Source organism: Streptopelia decaocto, assembly GCF_964273445.1.
Source record: "Streptopelia decaocto genome assembly, chromosome: 1".
Lineage (NCBI taxonomy): Eukaryota > Metazoa > Chordata > Aves > Columbiformes > Columbidae > Streptopelia > Streptopelia decaocto.
In genome coordinates this window covers 193,492,858-193,513,431 of record NC_138663.1, presented here as the reverse complement: position 1 = coordinate 193,513,431, position 20,574 = coordinate 193,492,858, and the positions used below count along the sequence as shown (strand labels likewise).

At 39.0% G+C, this 20,574-nt stretch overlaps 1 protein-coding gene across 1 annotated transcript in view; it reads left to right on the top strand.

The window, feature by feature from the left end:
- RNF17 (ring finger protein 17) overlaps positions 1-20,531 on the top strand; it is a gene marked incomplete at its 5' end in the record, with an annotated part of 52,663 nt that extends 32,132 nt beyond the window's left edge. The window contains 16 exons of the mRNA XM_082043359.1: positions 2,864-3,085; positions 4,056-4,206; positions 5,332-5,450; positions 6,235-6,325; positions 7,154-7,269; positions 7,592-7,899; positions 9,131-9,294; positions 10,097-10,216; positions 11,249-11,329; positions 12,013-12,147; positions 12,895-13,005; positions 15,187-15,343; positions 16,375-16,510; positions 18,425-18,614; positions 18,971-19,072; positions 19,447-20,531. Of these exons, the coding sequence (XP_081899485.1) occupies positions 2,864-3,085; positions 4,056-4,206; positions 5,332-5,450; positions 6,235-6,325; positions 7,154-7,269; positions 7,592-7,899; positions 9,131-9,294; positions 10,097-10,216; positions 11,249-11,329; positions 12,013-12,147; positions 12,895-13,005; positions 15,187-15,343; positions 16,375-16,510; positions 18,425-18,614; positions 18,971-19,069 (2,200 nt within the window). The 3' untranslated portion in view covers positions 19,070-19,072; positions 19,447-20,531. The remainder of the gene's footprint in view (positions 1-2,863; positions 3,086-4,055; positions 4,207-5,331; positions 5,451-6,234; positions 6,326-7,153; positions 7,270-7,591; positions 7,900-9,130; positions 9,295-10,096; positions 10,217-11,248; positions 11,330-12,012; positions 12,148-12,894; positions 13,006-15,186; positions 15,344-16,374; positions 16,511-18,424; positions 18,615-18,970; positions 19,073-19,446) is intronic.
- Positions 20,532-20,574: the final 43 nt, after the last annotated feature.

The window sequence follows — 20,574 nt, the reverse complement described above, 5'->3', positions numbered from 1 at the left end:
AGACTTTCCCTTGGTTGAGGAGGGTCAGGTTAGAGATCATTTATGCAAACTAGACATGCACAAATCCATAGGCCTTGGTGAGATGCTCCCACGAGTGCTGAGAGAGCTGGCAGACGATATTGCTAAGACACTCTCCATCAAGTTAGAAACATCTTGGAGAACAGGAGAGGTGCCTGAGGACAGGAGGAAAGCCAATGTCACTCCAGTCTTCAAAAATGGCAGGAGGATGACCCAGGAAACTACAGGCCAGTCAGCCGCACCTGCGTCCCTGGAAAGGTGATGTAACAGCTCATTCTGGATGTCATCTCCAAGCATGTGAAGGTAAAGAAGGTTATCAGGAGTAGTCAGCATGGATTCGCCAAATGGAAATGTTTCACCAACCTGATAGCTTTCTATGATGGCATGACTGACTGACTGAGTAGATAATGAGAGAGCAGTGGATGTGGTCTATCTTGACTTCAGCAAGGCTTTTGGTACCGTCTCTCAGAACATGCTCATAGTTAGGAGCTCAGGAAGTGTGGGTTTGGTGAGTGGACAGTGAGATGTGTTGAGAACTGTCTGGATGGCAGAGCTCAGAGGGTTGTGATCAACGGTGCAGAGTCTGGTTGGAGGCCTGTAGTTAGTGGCATTCCCCAGGGGTCAGTACTGGGTCCAGTCTTGTTTAACCTGTTCATCAGTGACCTGGATGAAGAGAACAAGTGCACCATCAGCGGATTTGCTGATACAAAAGTGGGAGGAGTGGTTGATAACACCAGAAGGCTGTGCTGCCATTCAGCAAGATGTGAACAGTCTGGAGGACAGGGCAGAGAACAACCTGATTAAATTAAACAAGGGCGAGTATAGGGTCCTGCACCTGGGGAGGAATAATCCCAGGCACCAGTACAGGTTAGGGGCTTACCTGCTGGAAAGCAGCACTGCAGAGAGGGACCTGGGAGTTCTGCTTGACAGCAGGTTGACCATGAACCAACCATGTGCCTTTGTGGCTAAGAAAGCCAGTGATACCTGGAGTGCATTAGGAAGAATGTGACCAGCATGTTGAGGCAGGTTTTCCTCCCACTCTACTCTGCCCTGGTGAGGCCACATCTGGAGTACTGCATCCAGTCTGGGCTCCCCACTTTAAGAAGGACAAGGAACTACTGGAGAAAGTCCAGTAGAGAGCTATGGAGATGATCAGGGATCTGGAGCATCTTATGAGGAGAGACAGAGAGCTGGGTCTATTCAACCTGGAGAAGAGAAGGCCGAGAGGGGATCTCATCAATGCTTATAAATATCTCAAGAGTGGATGTCAAGAGAATGGGACCAGACTCTCTTCAGTGGTGCCAAATGATAGGATGAGGGGCAACGGGCACAGACTGAAGCACAGGAGGTTCCATCTGAATATGAGGAAAAACTTATTTACTTTGAGGGTGCCAGAGCCCTGGAACAGGCTGCCCAGAGAGGCTGTGGAGTCTCCTTCTCTGGAGACATTCAGAACCTGCCAGGACACATTCCTGTGTGATCTGCTCTGGTGAATCTGCTTTAGCAGGTGGGTTAGACTAGATGATCTCCAGAGGTCCCTTCCAACCCCAGCTGTTCTGTGATCAGTATTCCTGCATTGGGATAGGAAGTAGTCCATGCAGAATTCTAGGAAGAAACCTTGGAGTCTGAAGTTCATTACAAATTGACTGTTTTTTCCAGTGTATCTGCAACGATAACACTATACTGGAGTTATGAGAGAGGGGGTTGTGAGACATTAACGCGTATCACTTGGGAGAACCCTCTGTGGCAGGTTGCCTCTGTCTTTTTTGTGGCTTAGACTTAGTTGTAAGCCAGATAAGCAAGTTTGAGCTACAGTGTTAATTTCTTTCCTGGTTCTACAAGTGAGCTGTTTTACCCATTGGTTTCTGAATACGTGCATCAGAAAGGTTTGCATAAAAAATCGTGTAGCAGTATGTAGTGGATGATTCAATACTCACAGAATTTTCTCTCATAGAGCAGTTTGTTTCCTTTCCATGAAGGAAAAGACAGGTGGTAAATCTCTGAAAACAGAAAGTATTTTCTTCCTGGAGGCCTAGAAGTGGCCAGCAGTTAAACTCAAGCTTGCTGTCTCCTGTCGTCAGGGATGTTTACAAGAGGCCAGTTCTTTTGCATTAACAGTTTTTGGTTGTTTTGTTGTTTTTTTTTTTCCAAGCTACAATCTCTTAACATCTCTCGTTGGCACAATTCACAGAGGCTTGTACTAAGCCAAGCTGTAGCTCAAAATACATAGCAGCCAACTCTTGATTGTTATTTGGCTTTATTCTATCCAGTTCACACAATTTGAACAAGTTTTCATCGAGGTATTATCATGGCCGTACTTCATTCAGTACTCTGCTTTGGAAAGTGCTAGCACCTCTTGTGTTGTGTTTCTGTCCTCAGGCAATGCTAGACAGGGAAATGTTTCACTAATGTTGATATTCTTCTGAAAGGAATATTTACACATCTTAGTCAAATATTGCAGCTTTTTCTCAGAAGAATGATATTAGTAATTTGATGTCTTTTAAGCAAGACACAAACATTAATGTTCAGCAGTCCATTTATGTCAGGGTTTTCTGCTGGCAGCCTATGTTGCGTAGTGCTTTCATCTGTCAGTAGAATGTGCAAGGATACCTTCTGAAGGAGGATAAAAATAAGCTACTATCATGATTGTTTCAGAAGTGGCATTTAGAAATGTTTTTGTCTTTCATTGGGATTTTTTTTTTCTGCTTTTTTAAGTTATTCGGCTTTTTTTCACTCTTCATATTGAATTATTCCTGTCACGTTGAAGTGTGATTATTGAGCTCTTTTCCACTTTGTTTAAACTGCATTTAAACTTTCTATTCTGATTACTTTATGCTCTTCGCAGGTCCACTGAAAATACTGCTGGAAGACCCAATGAAATATGGGATGTTCCTCTAGTAGGAATTCCTGAAACCTCAGAAGATTTAAATCCTTCAGACATGGAATCTGTAGATGAAGGAGATTTCAAATCCCTTTGTAAGAAAGAGCTACAAGTGAGAATTAGTCATGTTGTGTCTCCTAGTAAAATTTTTATACAGTGGCTGTCATCAGAAGGTGTACTGAAAAGGTACTAAAATTTAAAGAACTTTTCTTGAGTTCAGGCATTTTTTATGATGATTGGTGAAATACAGTTAGAACAAACTCACTAGGATTGCAGTTGGCACTGGGTTCTCTTTTGAATGCTGTTGACTTTTCTTGCTTTGTTGAGGCAAGTGTAGGAACAGAAGACAGATTTATACTATGTTGTGGTTTATTAAATACTTACGATTCCAAATTAAGTACCTGCTCTAGCTCCTGTTTCAAATCAGGTTTAATGTAGTGAGTGTTGGGGCCTGATGAATGCAACACTGTCCAGAAAGATTAAATCTTTCTGTTCTTTCTTTTCTTCTCCTCATTCCTTTATTAGAAACCTTCTTAAATAATGCTGATATCCTAGGTCATAGAACTTCAAGTTATTTATTTCAACATTATTCTAATATGCTGTTATGAAAGTTTGAAGGCAATTTCTAGATAGTGTATCAATTTTCCTTTGATAGATACTTAGGTAATGGTTAGGTAATAGTGCATACTGTTTGGAGACAGTTGAATGGAAATATCATTGCTTAGTGCAAGTTGCTTATTTTCTGCCTCTTCTCCTTTCTTTTGTCCTCTTCTTGCATGTAGCTGCCTAGAGTCCCATTGAATTAGTTATGACACTAAATGAGTAAGTACCACACTAGCAAGCTGTCGACAAAAGGAAGTGCATCTTTCAAATAGTGCTATACAGAAGGGTCAGAATCACTTACATTGATAGTTTGATAGTTTTACAGAATTTACAGATAGCATGATAGTTTTACAGAATTTTAGTCAGATTGCATGTGTTTTGAAGCTCCATTTTGTTTATTTCTAACATGTCGTGAAGAAAAAATACAATGCTACGTGTCTGTTAAACAGTTATTAAACTTCACTGTATGCTACTTAAGCAGCAATGGACTTAATAAACCCTTTATTCACTGGATAAAATTTTACCGCTGGAAAAGTGTGTTTTTTAATGTCAGTTTACAGGAGACGATGGCTTCAATCTACAAAGACTCCCAGCCACAGTCCATGAAGTGGGAAAGTAATATGCATTGTGCTGTTTACGTACATGATTTGAAACAGTGGCAAAGAGGTCAAATAATCAGGATTGTCTCTGAAACAAGTGTAGAGGTAAACTTGTTATCATAAGAGGGTTCATACTTGTATTTCTAAAGTCTTTAAGCATTCCATGATTGAAATAATATGGAATCTTTGCTTCTTTTATGTTAGTGTTTTCTCATGCAGTGTTTTGCTTTTGTTGAGAGTTTAAGTTCTATTGTATATTGCTGCAACTAAGATCATGGTCTCATCAAAGCTCAGACACCGTTAGCAGGGAACCTGGTAGTTGAGGAAGGCTCATGAGGTTTGACTTCATGTAGGTTTACACTGTGCTTTGCAACGTAGCACAGGTTCCCAAGCTATAGCCTAACAGCTTAGATTCTAGAAGCTGAATCTGAGGGTCCCATTAATTCACACTTAATGATCCTTGCTGAGAGATGGAGCCATTTGAACTGAGTGCCCCACCACAGGAACATGTGCGGTCATGCTGTTGCTGGAACCCTAAACTGACGATGATGGTGCCATGCAAGGGTAACATTTTCCATAGTACTTTCTCATGCAGCAATGCTTTAAGCATGCATTTTGTTGCACTCATTTGAAAAGGGTAGGGAGCATCAGAAGAGGCATTTTGTGAATAGATAACTACTCAGTTCAAAAGTAAGAGTGTCTTTTTAATGAGACAGATAATCCAGCACTGGATTAGCATTGGTTCTCTCCACCTTCATCAGATTATCCCCATGGGTCTTGTTAGCAGGAGGCAGAAGTGGGACTTTCTGTACTTCTGGCTTGCATAATCTGCTTTCTAAGGCTAAGAGCCCTCAAACAACTGTTTTACCATGTCAGAATAAAAAGCAAGGGCTGGAGGGTCACTATTTCAGCATTTCTAGGTTTGCAAATATAAATGCATCAACATAACTGAAACAGAGGAAGAGAAAATTTCTTATTTAAGTAACAGCTTCTGTAAAGTTGTTTAACCCCCTTTGAGCACACTTGTGTGTTTTGTCCTCTTGGTACGCTGTGGCAGTCATTTCAGTTGTGCGATGGGGTACGTCAGTGCAAAGGCCGTTTATTGAATCCTGGTAATGCTTGTTTGAATTTTGTTTACTTATTTAGGTGTGCGTTGAATTAATATTCATTACAGATAACACTAAGAGGTGGGGTTTTTTGTTGTTTCATTGTGTTTCTTGTCTGTAAAAGGTAATTCTTTATGATTTTGGAGCTGAAAAAACAGTGGATATCAGCTGCCTGAGAAAACTTGAGGAAAACATGAAGATAATTAGGAAATTAGCAGTAGAATGTTCCTTGGCAGATATAAGGTAGCCTTTCCCTTATACTGAGTAGCAGTCTTAGAAACCTAATAATGACATAACAATATTTTTCTGTATTGGCACTGATTATCTAAGATTTGGATGTGGTTTGCTTTTTGAATAAAAAAGAAATAGGATGACAGCTGGGATTTGTTTTATAAAGATTTGTTCGGGTTTTTTTCAAGGGTTATGCTACATATCAGTAAAGCAGAAACTGTGCTATAGAAAGAAAGAATATTTATGGGATGAATTATGAAATACTGTACAGTTGATAGAGGTTTTTCTTACTTTATTGAATGCTTTGGCCTTGGCTTGGAATTTGAGATGAATTAGATCTGTGAAGATGTGAAGGAGGTCTCTCTTTTCTGGACTGTAGAAAAGAGAGAGAACCAGGGTATTCTCCTGTGCATTTGTTTATGTGCTGTCTATATTGCAAAGAAATACAGCCATGTTTGTAATACCCATTCCCTGAATAAATACAAAAAGCTGAATTTACAGATGAAGTATGGATTTTCCTTTGTTCTGTTAAGACAGATGTCATGCTTCTGGGATTCATGATCTTCAGTTTTGAAGTTTTGTGGTTACTTTTTTTAATTCTTCCTGTCAAACAGATCTAGAGATAAATAACAATTTCTTTTTCCTGTTGACTGTAAGGCAGATTGTACTGTCAGTGGGAAAAAAGACAGGCAGTTTCAAACAAATCAGAACTCAGTAGAGGGAAGGGTTTGTGGTTAAGCTCAGGAGACGCAAACTTCTCTTGTACTAAAGGAGATAACAATTTGTTCTGTGTTAGACCAACAGGTGGAAGCACACAGTGGACAGCAACAGTGTGTGAATGTTTGTCCTATTACCTAACTGGAGCAGAAGTCAAAATGATCATACAGGTTTGTATTCAAAAGCAGTGGTCTTTGTAAAACTTCTGTCAGGTTGTCTGTTAATTTTTTTCTGAATATTTTCACTGTTCAAAAAAAGTCCTGAGTGGAACTTCCTTGGACTCCTGTTTGCTGCAGGGTAAAAAATGCTTTTTATTTTTTCTGCTTTATTTTCATTATTCACTGAAGCACTAGAGCAGCTTGGCTACCCAGTGTAGAAAGAATACAGTCTTAGATATATTTAGTTACTGAAAAAGAATAATACTTACATCTTTGGGATCATTCATGCTGGCAGCTTTTATGGAGAGTTGAGCAAGATGCTCATGTTCTTAATGAGGAAAAAATTCAGTAACTACTATATTAGTTTTCAAGCCTTAGAAACTGAAAGAACAAGTCCAATGCTGTATGAACATCGTTAGTAATTGATTTCTTCTGAATTGTTGTGATGGCTTAATTTGCTTAGTGTCTGTTGGCAGCTGCCAGTGAGGTTTTACAGTGTGTCTAGAAACAAAAGCACTGATGAGAAAAGTTACTTATGAGTGGGTTTAAAGCTCCTACTAGAGGAAAACGAGTATTTGGCAGTTCATTCTAACAGAACAGCTATGGGAAGAAGAAAGGTTATGTTCTGGTACCTTTTTTATTTTAATGTCATGTTTAGAACAGTTGATAAAATGATGGGAACTGTGACATGGCTTAAATAAATTTTGTCTTCTGATATAGGCATCAGTTGTTCAATGACATCTGATTTGCAGTCAGTACCAATAAAATGAAAAATATATGCTGGTAGTTGAGAAGAAATGCAGATTGTGATGTGTTGTCCAGCTCTCTCATTTTTTCCAGGAAAGTGATGTGGCTTGGACATTGCCTGTGAAAATTATTTGCAGAGATGAAACAGGACGATTGATTGATATTTCAGAACACCTTATTAAAATGGGTTTGGCTTTTAGAAACAGAAGGTTTGGATACTTTTATGTTCTTTCAGACTGTTGTATTCACATCGTCATAAGTTAATAAGTAAAACAAAAATTTGCAGTGTCCTCTACAACATATGTAGCAGCAGAATTCCATTTTTAGTGAACTTATGTGAGTATAACATCATTAGTTGTATCCATTGCGCGTTTCAGTTCTCTGAATTAGTAGATGAGATATTTGATGGTATTTTAACAAGCATTTGCCATCTTTGTATGTTTGTTTTTTACCTTCTGTCATTTTATTCTTTTGCACTTTGCAAATCCTGTGTCAGTTAATATGTTCATATGATTTGGTTGAATCTGCTAGAACTGATAAAGCTGCTGTGGCTTGCTCAGACTCCAAGGAACATCTTAAAGCATGTTTAGAGCAAGAGAACACACAACTGGACGGTTGCAATTCCAAAACTGCGTGTGCAAGAAACAGCGTTGCTCCAGAGGAAGATGTCACTGTTTCAGGAATTGAACAAAAATCACGTGAAACAAATAAGGCACTGCTTCATTCAGGAATGGATGAAATATATAAATCCCCCATTATACCCGAAGCAAAAATTTTTCAAGCTGTAGTAAGCTATGTTGGACATGATGGAACTATTTACATAGTACCAAAATCATTTGGTAAGATTACATAGAAGAAAATAAATTTTTGTCAATTAATCTGGTAGCTTTGGTATATTAGAATATACCAGATTTGTGTTCTGTTATTGTATATGTGTTCTGTATCAGAACACGGTTCTGGAAGGTTCTTTTTGGGGAGGATTACTGTTGGGAGGTGATGAGGCCTTTGGTGGGGGGGCGAGGGGTGCCCATACACCCTGTTCTCTGCAGCGGTGGGGAGGTGTCCCGCAGCCCCCCAGCAGAGCAAGCCCAAATCCCGAGGAGGTGGCCCCCTGTCCTTATACACCCGTCAGCATTGGCTCTCCTGCCACCCAGCCAAGAAATCAAACCCTAAGCGCTTGGACAGGCAGGGTACTTGCCTCTCTTGTTTAGGCAGTATTGGGTAAAGCAGTAAGTGCTTTAGTTTATAATGTTGAGATTGTGATACACTTTACCAATAATAATGAGGATACAGTCCTAAAGATTCTTAGAAGTTATCCTGGTTCTTAAATACTACTGGAATTTTTTCTTCAGTATGAGCTCAGTACTCGGTTTCCTTGGGCTCTTTATTTGTGTTGTGATAGATTCTGCAGCTGTTAGTATTCTCTGTGTGTACTGTTTGAAAGAGGTTCATTTTCATCTGACAGATGCAGTGTCAGTCTTCGGTACCATCATAGTATGTTGTGCTTTAGATAAATGTTTCCGTGTGAGAACATTAATTTTTTAAAGGTTTTTTGACAGCTTTGACTATTAGATCATATAATAAAACGCTGAAATTCAAAGCACAGTAACCCCATTTGCCCGAGACTGTTGTGTTCTTGCAACTGTTTCTGTAGACTCTACCCATAGCAGAAGAGGGTCTCCTGGACACTGTGTTTTTGTTGTTTCGTGGTGTCCTACAACGGCCTCTGGGAATTTCTTGTTTTGTTCACAGAGAGGCTCTTGTATTACTGCTGCCAAGGGGTCAGTTGCAAAATTTATAGACCCTTCTTTGAGGTAAAAATCCAGAATTACTAATGGCTTTGCAATTGGGAATGCAGTTTACTTTCTTCATTAAGTAATAGCCTGTTTGCATATACCAGACATTGAACATATATATTGTGTGAGTGTTGGTAAGTATTGTTTGGAGCAGCATATGTATTTTATGTTTATACATGTCTTCATCTGAATCTACTGGGTTCTAGTGATTGAAATAATTTACACTAATATGCTATAGACTATTTTGAATTTATTTTTATTTCCTTGCCCCCAGAAACTGAACTAAACAAATTGATGACTGAAATACAAAGTAACTTCAAATGCCTTGGTCTTCTGGAACCCTACTGCTGGAAAAAGGGAGAAGCTTGTGTTGTAAGAGGATCAGATACCATGTGGTATCGAGGTAAAGTTGTAGAGGTCTGCGGTAGTACTCTCCAGGTAGGTTTGGTTATGGGGTGGGGGGGGTGTGCATGAGCATGTGCGCATGTATGGGGTTTTTTTTTTTAAAAGAGGCAAATAATATAATCCTCTAAAATAAATTTATGATCACACCTGTTTTTGTTCAGCTGGCCTGACTATCCAGATGTTTGTTCTGCTTTAAAGTGTGATAACTGTCCTGATTTTTACATTTATTTTAAAGATTAATTCCATCTGACTATTTTCAGTTGTCACAATTTTTCCCATAGCTTTCCTGGTGATTATAAATGTTCTTAAGTAAAAAGCTACTCTTGATCATCTGTAAGTTTTTTCTTCTTCTTTTGTTGTTGTTATTGTATGCAGAATGCTTTGAAAACATGTAGGTTTAGCTTCCCCCTACCCTATCCCCACCCAAAAAGTAGTGGCAGCTTTGAATTTTTTCTGCTGCGCAGGTATACAGATACTTTTTCTAATTAGCAGTTAATCTAACCTAAACTCTTGAGTCTGCTCATGCTTTTTGAATGCAGATTTGCAAGTTTCATGTTATACTATCTAATTTTATATTTCTTTCAGTTTTAAACTGCTGTAGGTTATTACACAAAAGGTAGGATCTCCTGCAAGACAAGTTTAGAAACCGAACTTTTAATCTGCCATACCAGATTTTTAATCCTTTTCTCCATTTCCATGTTGTCACATCACATAGTTATCAGCAAACCATTATTTTTTTCTCCAGAAAAGCAAATGCTGCAAATGGACACTTTGTCTTACTAAACTTGCCTAAATAAATAGGGATTATTTCAGGAAAGCTTTTCTTTTCATATAGGTACAGTACATAGACCATGGCTGCATAGAGGAGATTCCTCAGTGTCATCTGTATCCAACCACATTATATACTGGTATTCCTCCATTTTGCATCCCATGTCAGCTCTACAAGACAGTGCCAGTGAGTAGTGGTAAATTTGAAGACATTTTAGTAGGTAGTTACTCAAATTGCTACACTGCTTAGTCATACAAAGGCTGAGACTGATTGGTGTTTTTTCTTGCCTATGAGAATTCCGACAATAGCTGATGAGGATCATTTCAGCACTGCAGCCTTTATGAGGAAATGCTGGATTGCTTTATGAAGTGACTGTGCTTCAAAAGCAGCTGTCATTGGAATTAAATATTTGTGAGACAGGACACTGCAATAGTTGGCAGGATGGTATTCTGAATGACAGTCCATTTTGCAATAGCAGCAAGGAGAAATAAGGCCTGGGTTTCTTATTGCAGAATGGCCAGAAAATTGTAATTCATCAAACCCTGCAAAGTGTTTCTGTCATTCTGAACTGAGCTGTGTAGGAAACAATCTGTTATGCTAAGCTAATACAAGTGAATTGTTTTAGGGGATTTTGTTAGTAAGTAATTGATATGTAAATAACATCTTCACATATTCAAATTTGATTGGTGTATTTAGTACATGTGAATTGCTGAAACAACTACCTTAATTTTAAACTTATTTTTAAAGAAAGCTTTTTTATTGCTGGAAGCAGTTCAACTGATAGATTAAGAAAGACTTCAAAGCCTACAGGTTGGGAGGCAAACAGATACTGCAGGGAATAAAATAAGTATTAAAGTATTCTGTGTTTTCAGTTGTGTGTTGTGTTCGAGTGTCATTCTCTATCTTTGGATTATGCTTCAGGTAGTTGTGCACACAGACATTATTATGTGTGTAGTAAAGGTCAGACTGGGCAAACAGAATCTCTTTCTAAGCCACTTCAACATCTGAAAATTGCTACTTGGCTTTGTCACACACTGAGTTTTAGTGTCCCAAATAGCAGATAATGTTTATACTGTTGTAGATAAACTAATGATGTGTGTTTTCAAATAAGTTTTTTAAATTATAGACACATATTTTCCTCTTACTGTGTTAAGAATAGCAAGAGTATTACTTCTCAGCATCCTAATGTCTGGAGGTCTCTTGCTTTTTACCAAACAGATGGGAAATTTTTGGCAGCAGGATGCAGTAAATTGCCTTCAAGAACTACTTACAAATGAAGAGGTTGAAATACATGTTCAGGTAGCTTAATTTATTCATAGATGTGGAATGAGGCTTATTTTTTATTTCTTTTATTTTAATTTTAACTTTCATTAAGAATAATAGGTGAAGGAATATAGCAGTAAATGTATTTATTAGACAGAACAAAATCCAAAGTTAAAGTTATTTCTCTTCTGACTTTACCAATAGTTTTTAGGCTTAATGTGTCCTTTAGAGGTATTAATATTATTTGGTCCTTTTTGTATCCTGTGTTGTCATTCTGAAAAGCAACTTACCTACCTTACCTGCATAAATTCTTCTAAATTCAGTTCCAAGTGATTAAAATTTGGCATAATTAAGTCTGGTCATGTTTAAATTAATGTATTAACATTATAATCAAACACATAATCTGTGTTATCAGAAAACCTGTCATTTCAGGTAGTTCAATTCCGAATGATAAATTGTTGAAGACAAGGGTGTATTGTTGAGTGAGTAAACATGGGATGTTTCAATGTTAGACTGAGTAGTTGGTGCCACCATTCCAGAGATAGATATATTCCCGTTTCTGCCATAGCTGATGCTAATCGCCATCCTTACTGGTTTTGTATCTTTGATGAATGAGTATGGTGCATATAGGAATGACAAGTTTGAATTTCCTGGTCACTATTTCTAAAAGCTCAGTCATGCTATTACTATTATAATCTAATTTTCTCTTGTGTAAATAGGAATTACCAGATAACCCATGGGGCAAATTGTCCATCAGCCTGTATTGTGGAGGAATGTCACTTTCTTCCTTCATGGCATACCAGAAGTACTGTGTTGCTGAAGATGGTCAGGACATATCAGAGCTGGTGAGATTTTTTTTTTCTCAGTGTGTGTCTTTTGCTGTTGTTATTCTAACATTAAAAAGATTACTCAGATCCATTCCAGGAATAAGTGGTTCAGAACAATTCATAAGAAAGCAAATGTTGGAGGTGTTCAGTTGCTCCAGAAAAGGAGCAAGGCATCCAGAGCTGAAGCTCATCCCAGGAGCAGAACCTCTGGACGGGCAGAAGTGGGAAGCTGCAGCTCTGAGAGCACTGAAACAGAATCTGCTCTGGGTTTAGCTGTAGGGACCAAGCAGCCATCCTCACAAGCTAATGAATAAGCTGCATTCATTAAAGGATACTGTTATTATATAAAGTATAGCCAGAGTGTATAATTTATCATTTTATAGTTTTGTAACTTTATTTTATTGCTTCAACTCTGTTTTCAGGTAAGTAATCAAGGGGAGGAGGAGGTGCAGGTGCTGATCTCTTTAAAGGGAATTCCATATTTAATGCATTTTTGAACTAATGGTAATCAAGCTAGCAAGTCAGTATGTTAGGATCATTTCAAAGATACATTATTTATATTTTTAAAGTGTTCATTAACTAGTTCTGTTGTCTTATAGCTAAAACTTTTTTTAAAACCTAGTTAGTATTGAAAGAAATGTTGATTAATAGTTTTTTAATCAAGGACACACTGTTTACATTTTTAGATAAATCCTTTGAACCAGAAATCATGCCAAAGCTAGTTTGTATTTTGTTACTAAACATGATGCTTGACTAAAGTCTGTCTTGGTCCAGGAACTAATTGAAGGAGATGTTTCTGATTCGCCTTCCTACATGTTGCCACCGCTGCCTGATCCAGGAGATATCTTTCCTGTCAGAGTTACCCATTTGGTGTCCCCTAAGGAGGTACGTTTTGTAAACATCTCATGTATATTGCAGGCAAGAATTGTTGCAGTCCCATCATGCTGGTGAAAAGGAAAACATGACTAACAATTTTAGATAACATAAAAAAGTATTAGTAAGGTTGCAAAATGCTACTGAGTTATTGATACAGATGGTTGTACAATGCAACTATCTGAATCAACTCTTATTTGAAATACCCTTGGAGTGAATGGAGTCAAATCCAGTTGGTGGCTGGTCACGAGTGGTGTTCCCCTGGGCTCAGTATTGGGGCCAGTTCTGTTTAATATGTTTATCAATGATCTGGACAAGGGGATTGAGTGCACCTTCAGTAAGTTTGCAGATTACACCAAGTTGGGTGGGAGAGTTGATCTGCTGGAGGGTGGGAAGGTCATACAGAGAGATCTGGACCGGCTGGATTGTTGGGCTGAGGTTCAACAAGGCCAAGTGCTGGGTCCTGCACTTGGGTGACAACAACCCCAGGCAGCGCTACAGGATCGGGGAAGAGTGGCTGGAAAGTGCCTGATGGAAAAGGATCTGGGGGTGTTGATTGACAGCTGGATGAACATGGGCCGGCAGTGTGCCCAGGTGGCCAAGAAGGCCAAGAGCATCCTGGCTTGTATCAGGAATAGTGTGGCCAGCAGGACCAGAGCAGTGATCATCCCCTCATGTTCAGCAGTGGTGAGGCCGCACCTCGAATCCTGTGTTCAGTTTTGGGCCCCTCATCATAAGAAAGACATTGAGGTGCTGGAGAGAGTTCAGAGAAGGGCAACAAAGCTGGTGAGGGGTCTGGAGCACAAGTCTGATAAGGAGCGGCTGAGGGAACTGGGGCTGTTCAGCCTGAAGAAAAGGAGGCTGAGGGGAGACCTTTTTGCTGTCTACAACTAAATGAAAGGAGGGTGTAGCATGGAGGATGTTGGTTTCTTCTAAGTAGCAAGTGATAGGACAAGAGGAAATGGCCTCAAGTCACACCAGGGGAGGTTTAGATTGGATATTAGGAAAACATTCTTCATGGAAAGGCTTGTCAGGCATTGGAACAGGCTGCGGAGGGAAGTGGTGGAGTCACCATCTCTGGAGGGGTTTAAAAGATGTATGGATGAGGTGCTTAGGGACGTGGTTTAGTGGTGGACTTGGCAGTGTTAGATTAATGGTGGACTCTATGATCCTGAGGGTCTTTTCCAACCAAAATGATTCTGTGATTCTATAATTCAGAACTGTTTTAACTAAATAAAGATGGAAGTATTTCGGTGTCTTAGAAAACAGCTTTTCTTAAATTGTGTATTCTGTTACTTCTTTTACAGGAGAAACATCATAATGAATATTTTTTTGGTTCCTTTTGTACAAATGATTAGACCTCTTGCTCATGGTAGATAATTGTAAACACTAGATCCTGCTCTGGACTCTTACAGATTTAAGTAGCAGTTGCATGATGGAGTTACAGCTTGATTACATTCTGTACAAATTGGGGAATGGAAACCATCACCCTGGCTAGTGAATTATAATACTGAGTTTAGAAAAAATAAAAACCTACTCATTAATTTGTTTGGACTGCTAGTAGAATATCATAATGTTCTGAAATGGCTCTGGGTTTTTTGGTTTTGTTTTTATTCTGTTTTTTGGGGGCAGGGGGGCTGGGGAGGGGAAGGTTTGGTTGGTTGGGTTTTTTTAAAGGCATTTCAGTTAGAAGCTGTTCTATAGATTTTAATTTGCTTGTGTTGGTTGTTTAAACTTTCATTTCCTTGTCCTACAGCATTATAAATGAGTTGAATTGAATGTCATCGTATAGCAAACCAAACACCATTTCGAAAGTTTTTCTTTCATCAACTTTAAAATTAATCTTTGGTTTGATATTATGAAAGTGATATTATTTACCAAGTAGCAGAAAGGAGGAATCCTACTAAGAAACAGCTGTGAAATCTTACATAGGTATATTGTCTAATATGTGCATTCCCTTCATTCATGTGGTGTTGATAAGTCATGAGACTCTTCTGCTTTTGGAAAAAAAATTGGTGTAAGTATGAAATTATTCTTAAATTGAGGACAGAAGAAAGGGGAGCAAGGATGTGTTGAAAGCTTCAGAGCTGGGAATGAATAATCTTCTAATAATCCTTGATCACTGATGAAACTTGTAGGTTTTAAGTCATCTGCAAAACTTGTAATATGAGAGAGAGGCTTTTCTTTGAATAGGTCTATATTTGCTTTGAGCCTTCTGAGAGCCCCCTGCCGCCGTCTGCCCCGGAGGGAGATGCCAGCTGTGACTCGGAGTTGGAGAGCCTTGAAGAAGCCCTGAAATGGTGCAATAAGTGTGTGGAGTCTTTTCCTCTTGTAACACACTTCCAAACAGGTATATTAGTGTGTTTATTTTCCCTGTTGTTTCATGTGGATTTAAAAAAAGCCTGAAATTATTTTTGAGGAATAGGAATAGTTGTTTCTGTATATCTTTAAATAAAACTTTTGGACAGTAAGGAGGAACACTACACTACAATTGTATGTTACACTATAATCATATGTTTTTACTTTTTGTGAAATTGAAGCTTCTCTCATTCTGTTAAAAAAATGATGGAAACAACTCAGAATGATGTTTATGAAAGTTGATGAACTCATTGCATACAGCAAAAATAAAACTTTTCACTTAAGGTGACTGAAGCTGTTAACTGTGAAAATCTTGCTAATAAATTCTGTGCAAGTTATGTACACCAAATCATGTTACCAAGAGTTAGAAATTTTATGAACCCTAAAGAGCATCACAGAAATTAGATGAACCCTAAATAGTCTCACTTCACTTTAATTCTGGATTTCTACATTAAGGCAAAACATGGGCTTTAATTCTCTTGTCCACAGTTCTTGGGCCTAAAATAATGTAAATTATGTGGGTCTAAAACTTTGTGATGAAACCAGTACTTGATTCTACCAACTAGAAACATTCTGCTTGAGGTTTTAGGCAGCATCTGCTTTCTGTCCTCCAGACTATTGTCTACTCTCTTACAGATCGTTCTGTTTACTAAATTAAATGTGCAGATGAGTCAAAGTCAAAAAGTTTAAATGTTAAACAGTTCGGATGTGTATCTTCCATAGAATCGTAGAATACCAGGTTGGAAGGGTACCAAGCAATTTTCTGTTAACTCTCGTGATTGCCGTGTGAGACAGATAAACTACTTGCATACCAATGATTGTGAATGGGCGTTCAGAGAGAATTGCAGGGTGCATAGAACAAAATAGCACGAATAAGAGAAGGAAAAAAAAAATCTCAGTCATGGAGTAAAATGTATTTTCAAGTTCAGTTAGTTTGTACTGCACTGTGAGTATATTTTGGGGTGTTTTGTCATATTTTTGTTTGGTTTTGTTTTATTTTTTGTATGTTTTTTCTATTTACAGATATGCCTTGTCTTGTAGAATACCAGGATGGTTTCTGGTATAGAGCAAAGCTCCTGTCTGTTGAAGAATTTGACCCTTTTAAGATCCTGGTTCAGTTTGTTGACTATGGTAATTTTTCGGTTGTCCCTGCAAGCAGGTAAATACATAAGAAAAAAAAAGCATGTAAAATGTCTGTGTGTCTATAAGTATACACTCATGAAATCTGTACTTACTTATAAGTGTATGTATTTTACAATTATTGATATTTATTTTTATATAATTCTAGATATATTATTTTTAATAATTTAGCATTAGATTTCAGTTGTAGAGAAGGTTGGTTGGCTGGTTAAATAGTTTGTCTGCAGGGTATGGGGTTGTGCACCTGCTTCTCTTTCTTGGGTTGTTCTGAGAAGGCCATTATTATAATATCATATTTCTGTGAAGTAGGCTCAGGCTTCTAATCTGCTTTCGTACCCAAGGAGCTTACACAAAATAGGGATGGAGCCTTCCAGGTGTACAAACAAATCCTCTGATCCTATGTGACTGCAGTCTGCATAGAACACAGCTGGGGAATAAGATAAGGGCATATATGAGTGAGACACAGGATCCCCTAGGTTTGTCTGAATTTTCTCTCTTGAAGCACTTTATGTATATACTGCTTAATCACGCTGACTTGCTCGTGAGTTCCTTTGATCTACAAGTCCTTGGTGAAGATAAGGCAAAATGGGCATTTGAACAGATTTCCTGCTTCATGAACTGTCAGGATCATGAGAGAGAGTGTGTATTTTATTTCAGTGTTGCACTTCCTCCTCTGCTTCCCCACTCATAGAATCATTTTGGTTGGAAAAGACCCTCAGGATCATAGAGTCCAACCATAACCTAACCTAACTCTAGCACTAAACCATGTCCCTAGGAACCTTATCCCCTTTAAACCCCTCCAGGGATGGTGACTCCACCACTTCCCTCCGCAGCCTGTTCCAATGCCTGACAAGCCTTTCCATGAAGAATGTTAGTTCCTAATATCCAATCTAAACCTCCCCTGGTGTGACTTGAGGCCATTTCCTCTTGTCCTATCACTTGCTACTTAGAAGAAACCAACACCCTCCATGCTCCAACCTCCTTTCAGGTAGTTGTAGACTAAGTGAGAAGGTCTCCCCTCAGCCTCCTTTTCTTCAGGCTGAACAGCCCCAGTTCCCTCAGCCGCTCCTCATCAGACTTGTCTCCAGGCCCCTCACCAGCTTTGGTACCCTTCTCTGAACACTCTTCAAAACCTCTATGTCTTTCCTGTGGTGAGGGGCCCAAAACTGAAAACAGGATTCAAGGTGCGGCCTCACCACTGCTGAGTACAGGGGGATGATCGCTGTCCTGGCCCTGGTGGCCACACCATTCCTGATACAAGCCAGGATGCTGCTGGCCTTCTTGGCCACCTGGGCACACTGCTGGCTCATGTTCATCCAGCTGTCAGTCAACACCCCCAGATCCTTTTCCAGCAGGCAGCTTTCCAGCCACTCTTCCCCAAGCCTGTAGTGCTTCCTGGGGTTGTGACCCAAGTCCAGGACCCAGCACTTGGCTTTGTTGAGCCTCATAAACTCCCTTGCTTCTGGGGTAGAAAGATAGAAGAACTGGGATATGATAATAATAACAAAACTAAGGTACCTATTTCCAGTAGCATGCCTAGAGCCCATCCAATCGTGAAGCACTTGGGAACACAAGGCCTGTGTCATTTTCCAGACACACCAAATTTGGAGCTTTAACTGTGATGACTTGGCTTGCATTCCTGTGCTCAAATCTGTGCATTGTAGTGGGGAGCCGGTGTGCCTGGTGGGCTGAGGGGTCTACGTGATACTGGCCTTGCTTCTTCATGGTTCCTGTGCTGAAGTCCTTCAGAGGGCCAGCCATACCTGATTAATTGTTTGGTCTGACACCAGCATGGTACTGTAAAGCAGGGACTCTGATCCTAGTTTCCTGTAAATCTATCACATGAACCATTAAGCTATACTCATGGCCATACTGAGAGTTTAGCTTGACAGGTGGATTGTTGGCAGGCAAACATTTTTCATTTTTGTTGTAGATTGCGTCACGTACCTTATCATCTGCTGAAGTACCCTGTTCAGGCAGTACGAGCTCTGTTGGCTGGATTTAAACCTGCTTTATATGACGAAGATGAGAAAAGAATTCCTTATTCCCCAGAATGGAGTGTCGAAGCATTGTGGGCTATGATGGAGTGCGTTGAAGGAAAACAGCTTTCTGCTTCCATCCTTGTGAGAAACACTTTTTTCTTCTCCTAGTTCTTGCTCAGCCCATAATTCTTATTAGCACTCTCGAGTATAATTCGAGTATTTGTTTTACCGTGAACCCTCATAATTTAAAATTGTGAAGTATTTACCATGAAAGAATGCTGCTAAAGAGAGAATATCATGTGCTGCTCTTTTTAATCCTGCAATCAAAATGGTTTTTGAGCATTTTGAGCATTCCTGTTTACTTAAAAACAGAAGTGTTCTTTCTATATGCAGAGTTCCATTTAGGCAGTGAGTGTAGCCAGTAAAACCACTTTGACTATTGGTTAGTGTGAGATTTAAATCTGTTGCTGTCAAGTCTGTCAACTTCTGTTTCTCAGGCTGTTTCACCAGAGGTCACCATTTCCTTGTATGGAGATGACCAAAACTTAGTTCATATGAAACTGATAGAAATGGGACTTGCAGATTTGGATGAGTGACATGTAAGTATAGTGCATGTGAACTACAAATTCATACTAGTTACAAAGGTACAACTTCAGAAGTTTTAAGCAAAGTGTCAACTGTCAGTAATGTTAATACCTAGAGGGGTTTGGGAGTTTGTGGGGTGGTTTTGTTTGTTTGTTTGTTTTTTAAATCACTTCTGTCCATGCTTCCCCTCTTTTAATAAAACAAAATGCTGTTTAAAAAAAAATCTTTCCATATGCATTACTTAAATCTACAGTATAAGTATGAACAAAGAGCCCTAAGGCAATATCACAGAGCTTTTGCTGCTAGTAACTGAAAAAGGTAACTTGCAGATGTGGGGCAGTGTATTCTGCCCAAACAATCAAAGTTAATTGTTTTTCTTCATTTTCAGCATTTGATCTCCGTGTCCAGTGTCAGTGGTTCTCAGACAGATCCATTATAGCAATTGGATGTCTATACATCTAGTCAAACATGGAATATTTTAAATCAAAAGCTTTACAATATGTGTTGTCTACAGAGAATACTGGAAACAAGGATTTTCAGATTTATTGGCCAACTCTGTTAAGTAGTCATTTTCCCTCCCATTTAATAAGAACTCTTCTAATCTATGTGTACAGTTAATGTTCCCAAAACTTTTGAATCTTGAAATAGTGAAATGATATACTCATGTCTCAATCTCTTTTGACCTTAGAGCCTTAAGTATTGTTCTATGGTATCTTTCACATAATTTCATGGAATTAATGTCAGTAGTAAAGAAATAGATAAAAAGCTGGTGTATTTGTTCTAGTACCTTGTTAGAAGACTTGCAGGGAAGATAACTTTATTACTGTGATATAATCTGTGTTTGTTTCAGGCATATTTGGTACTGGAGAAGTCTGTTACCAGAGTCTGGAATGGGGAGTGAACATTTGGGGCAGGGGGTGTTACTGTCTTTGTTCTGTAACATGTTTGCATTGGCTGCTGTGGTTTCTGTTTTCAGTTGTGATGAGATGGATGTGTTTTGATTGGCTTTGCACTTTCTTCCTACTGGAGCTGCACTGTTCATTTGAAAGTGTTGGAATAAACAGGAGCTTGCATATAAAAGCCTGTTTGCCTTTGCTGCTATAATATGTGAGGTTTCTTTATATGTCTTTCTATTGTACTAGCATAGTGTATCTTTTACATTTAAAGCTTAGCCCCTTTCAGTCTTGCCCTGGAGAATATTGTCTAGATTATCAAGAAAAATGTAACGATGAAGACTCCACAACTCTCTGGGCAACTAGCTCCAGTGCTCAATCACCCTCACAGTAAAAAAGTGTTTCTTAATGTTCAGAGAGAACCTCTTCTGTTTCAGTTTGTTCCCATATTTGTGCACATACCTTATGCTTGTCTCTTCCCTCAGGATCCCATGAAATCAAGAGTACAAAGCTTCTCTCAGCAGTGTTGCTCAGGTGTGCTGCAAGGGTAGTTTACGTGTTTACACTAGCAGTGGAAGAATCCTTTCACAGTTATAGTACATATTCTGGTATTAATCAGACGT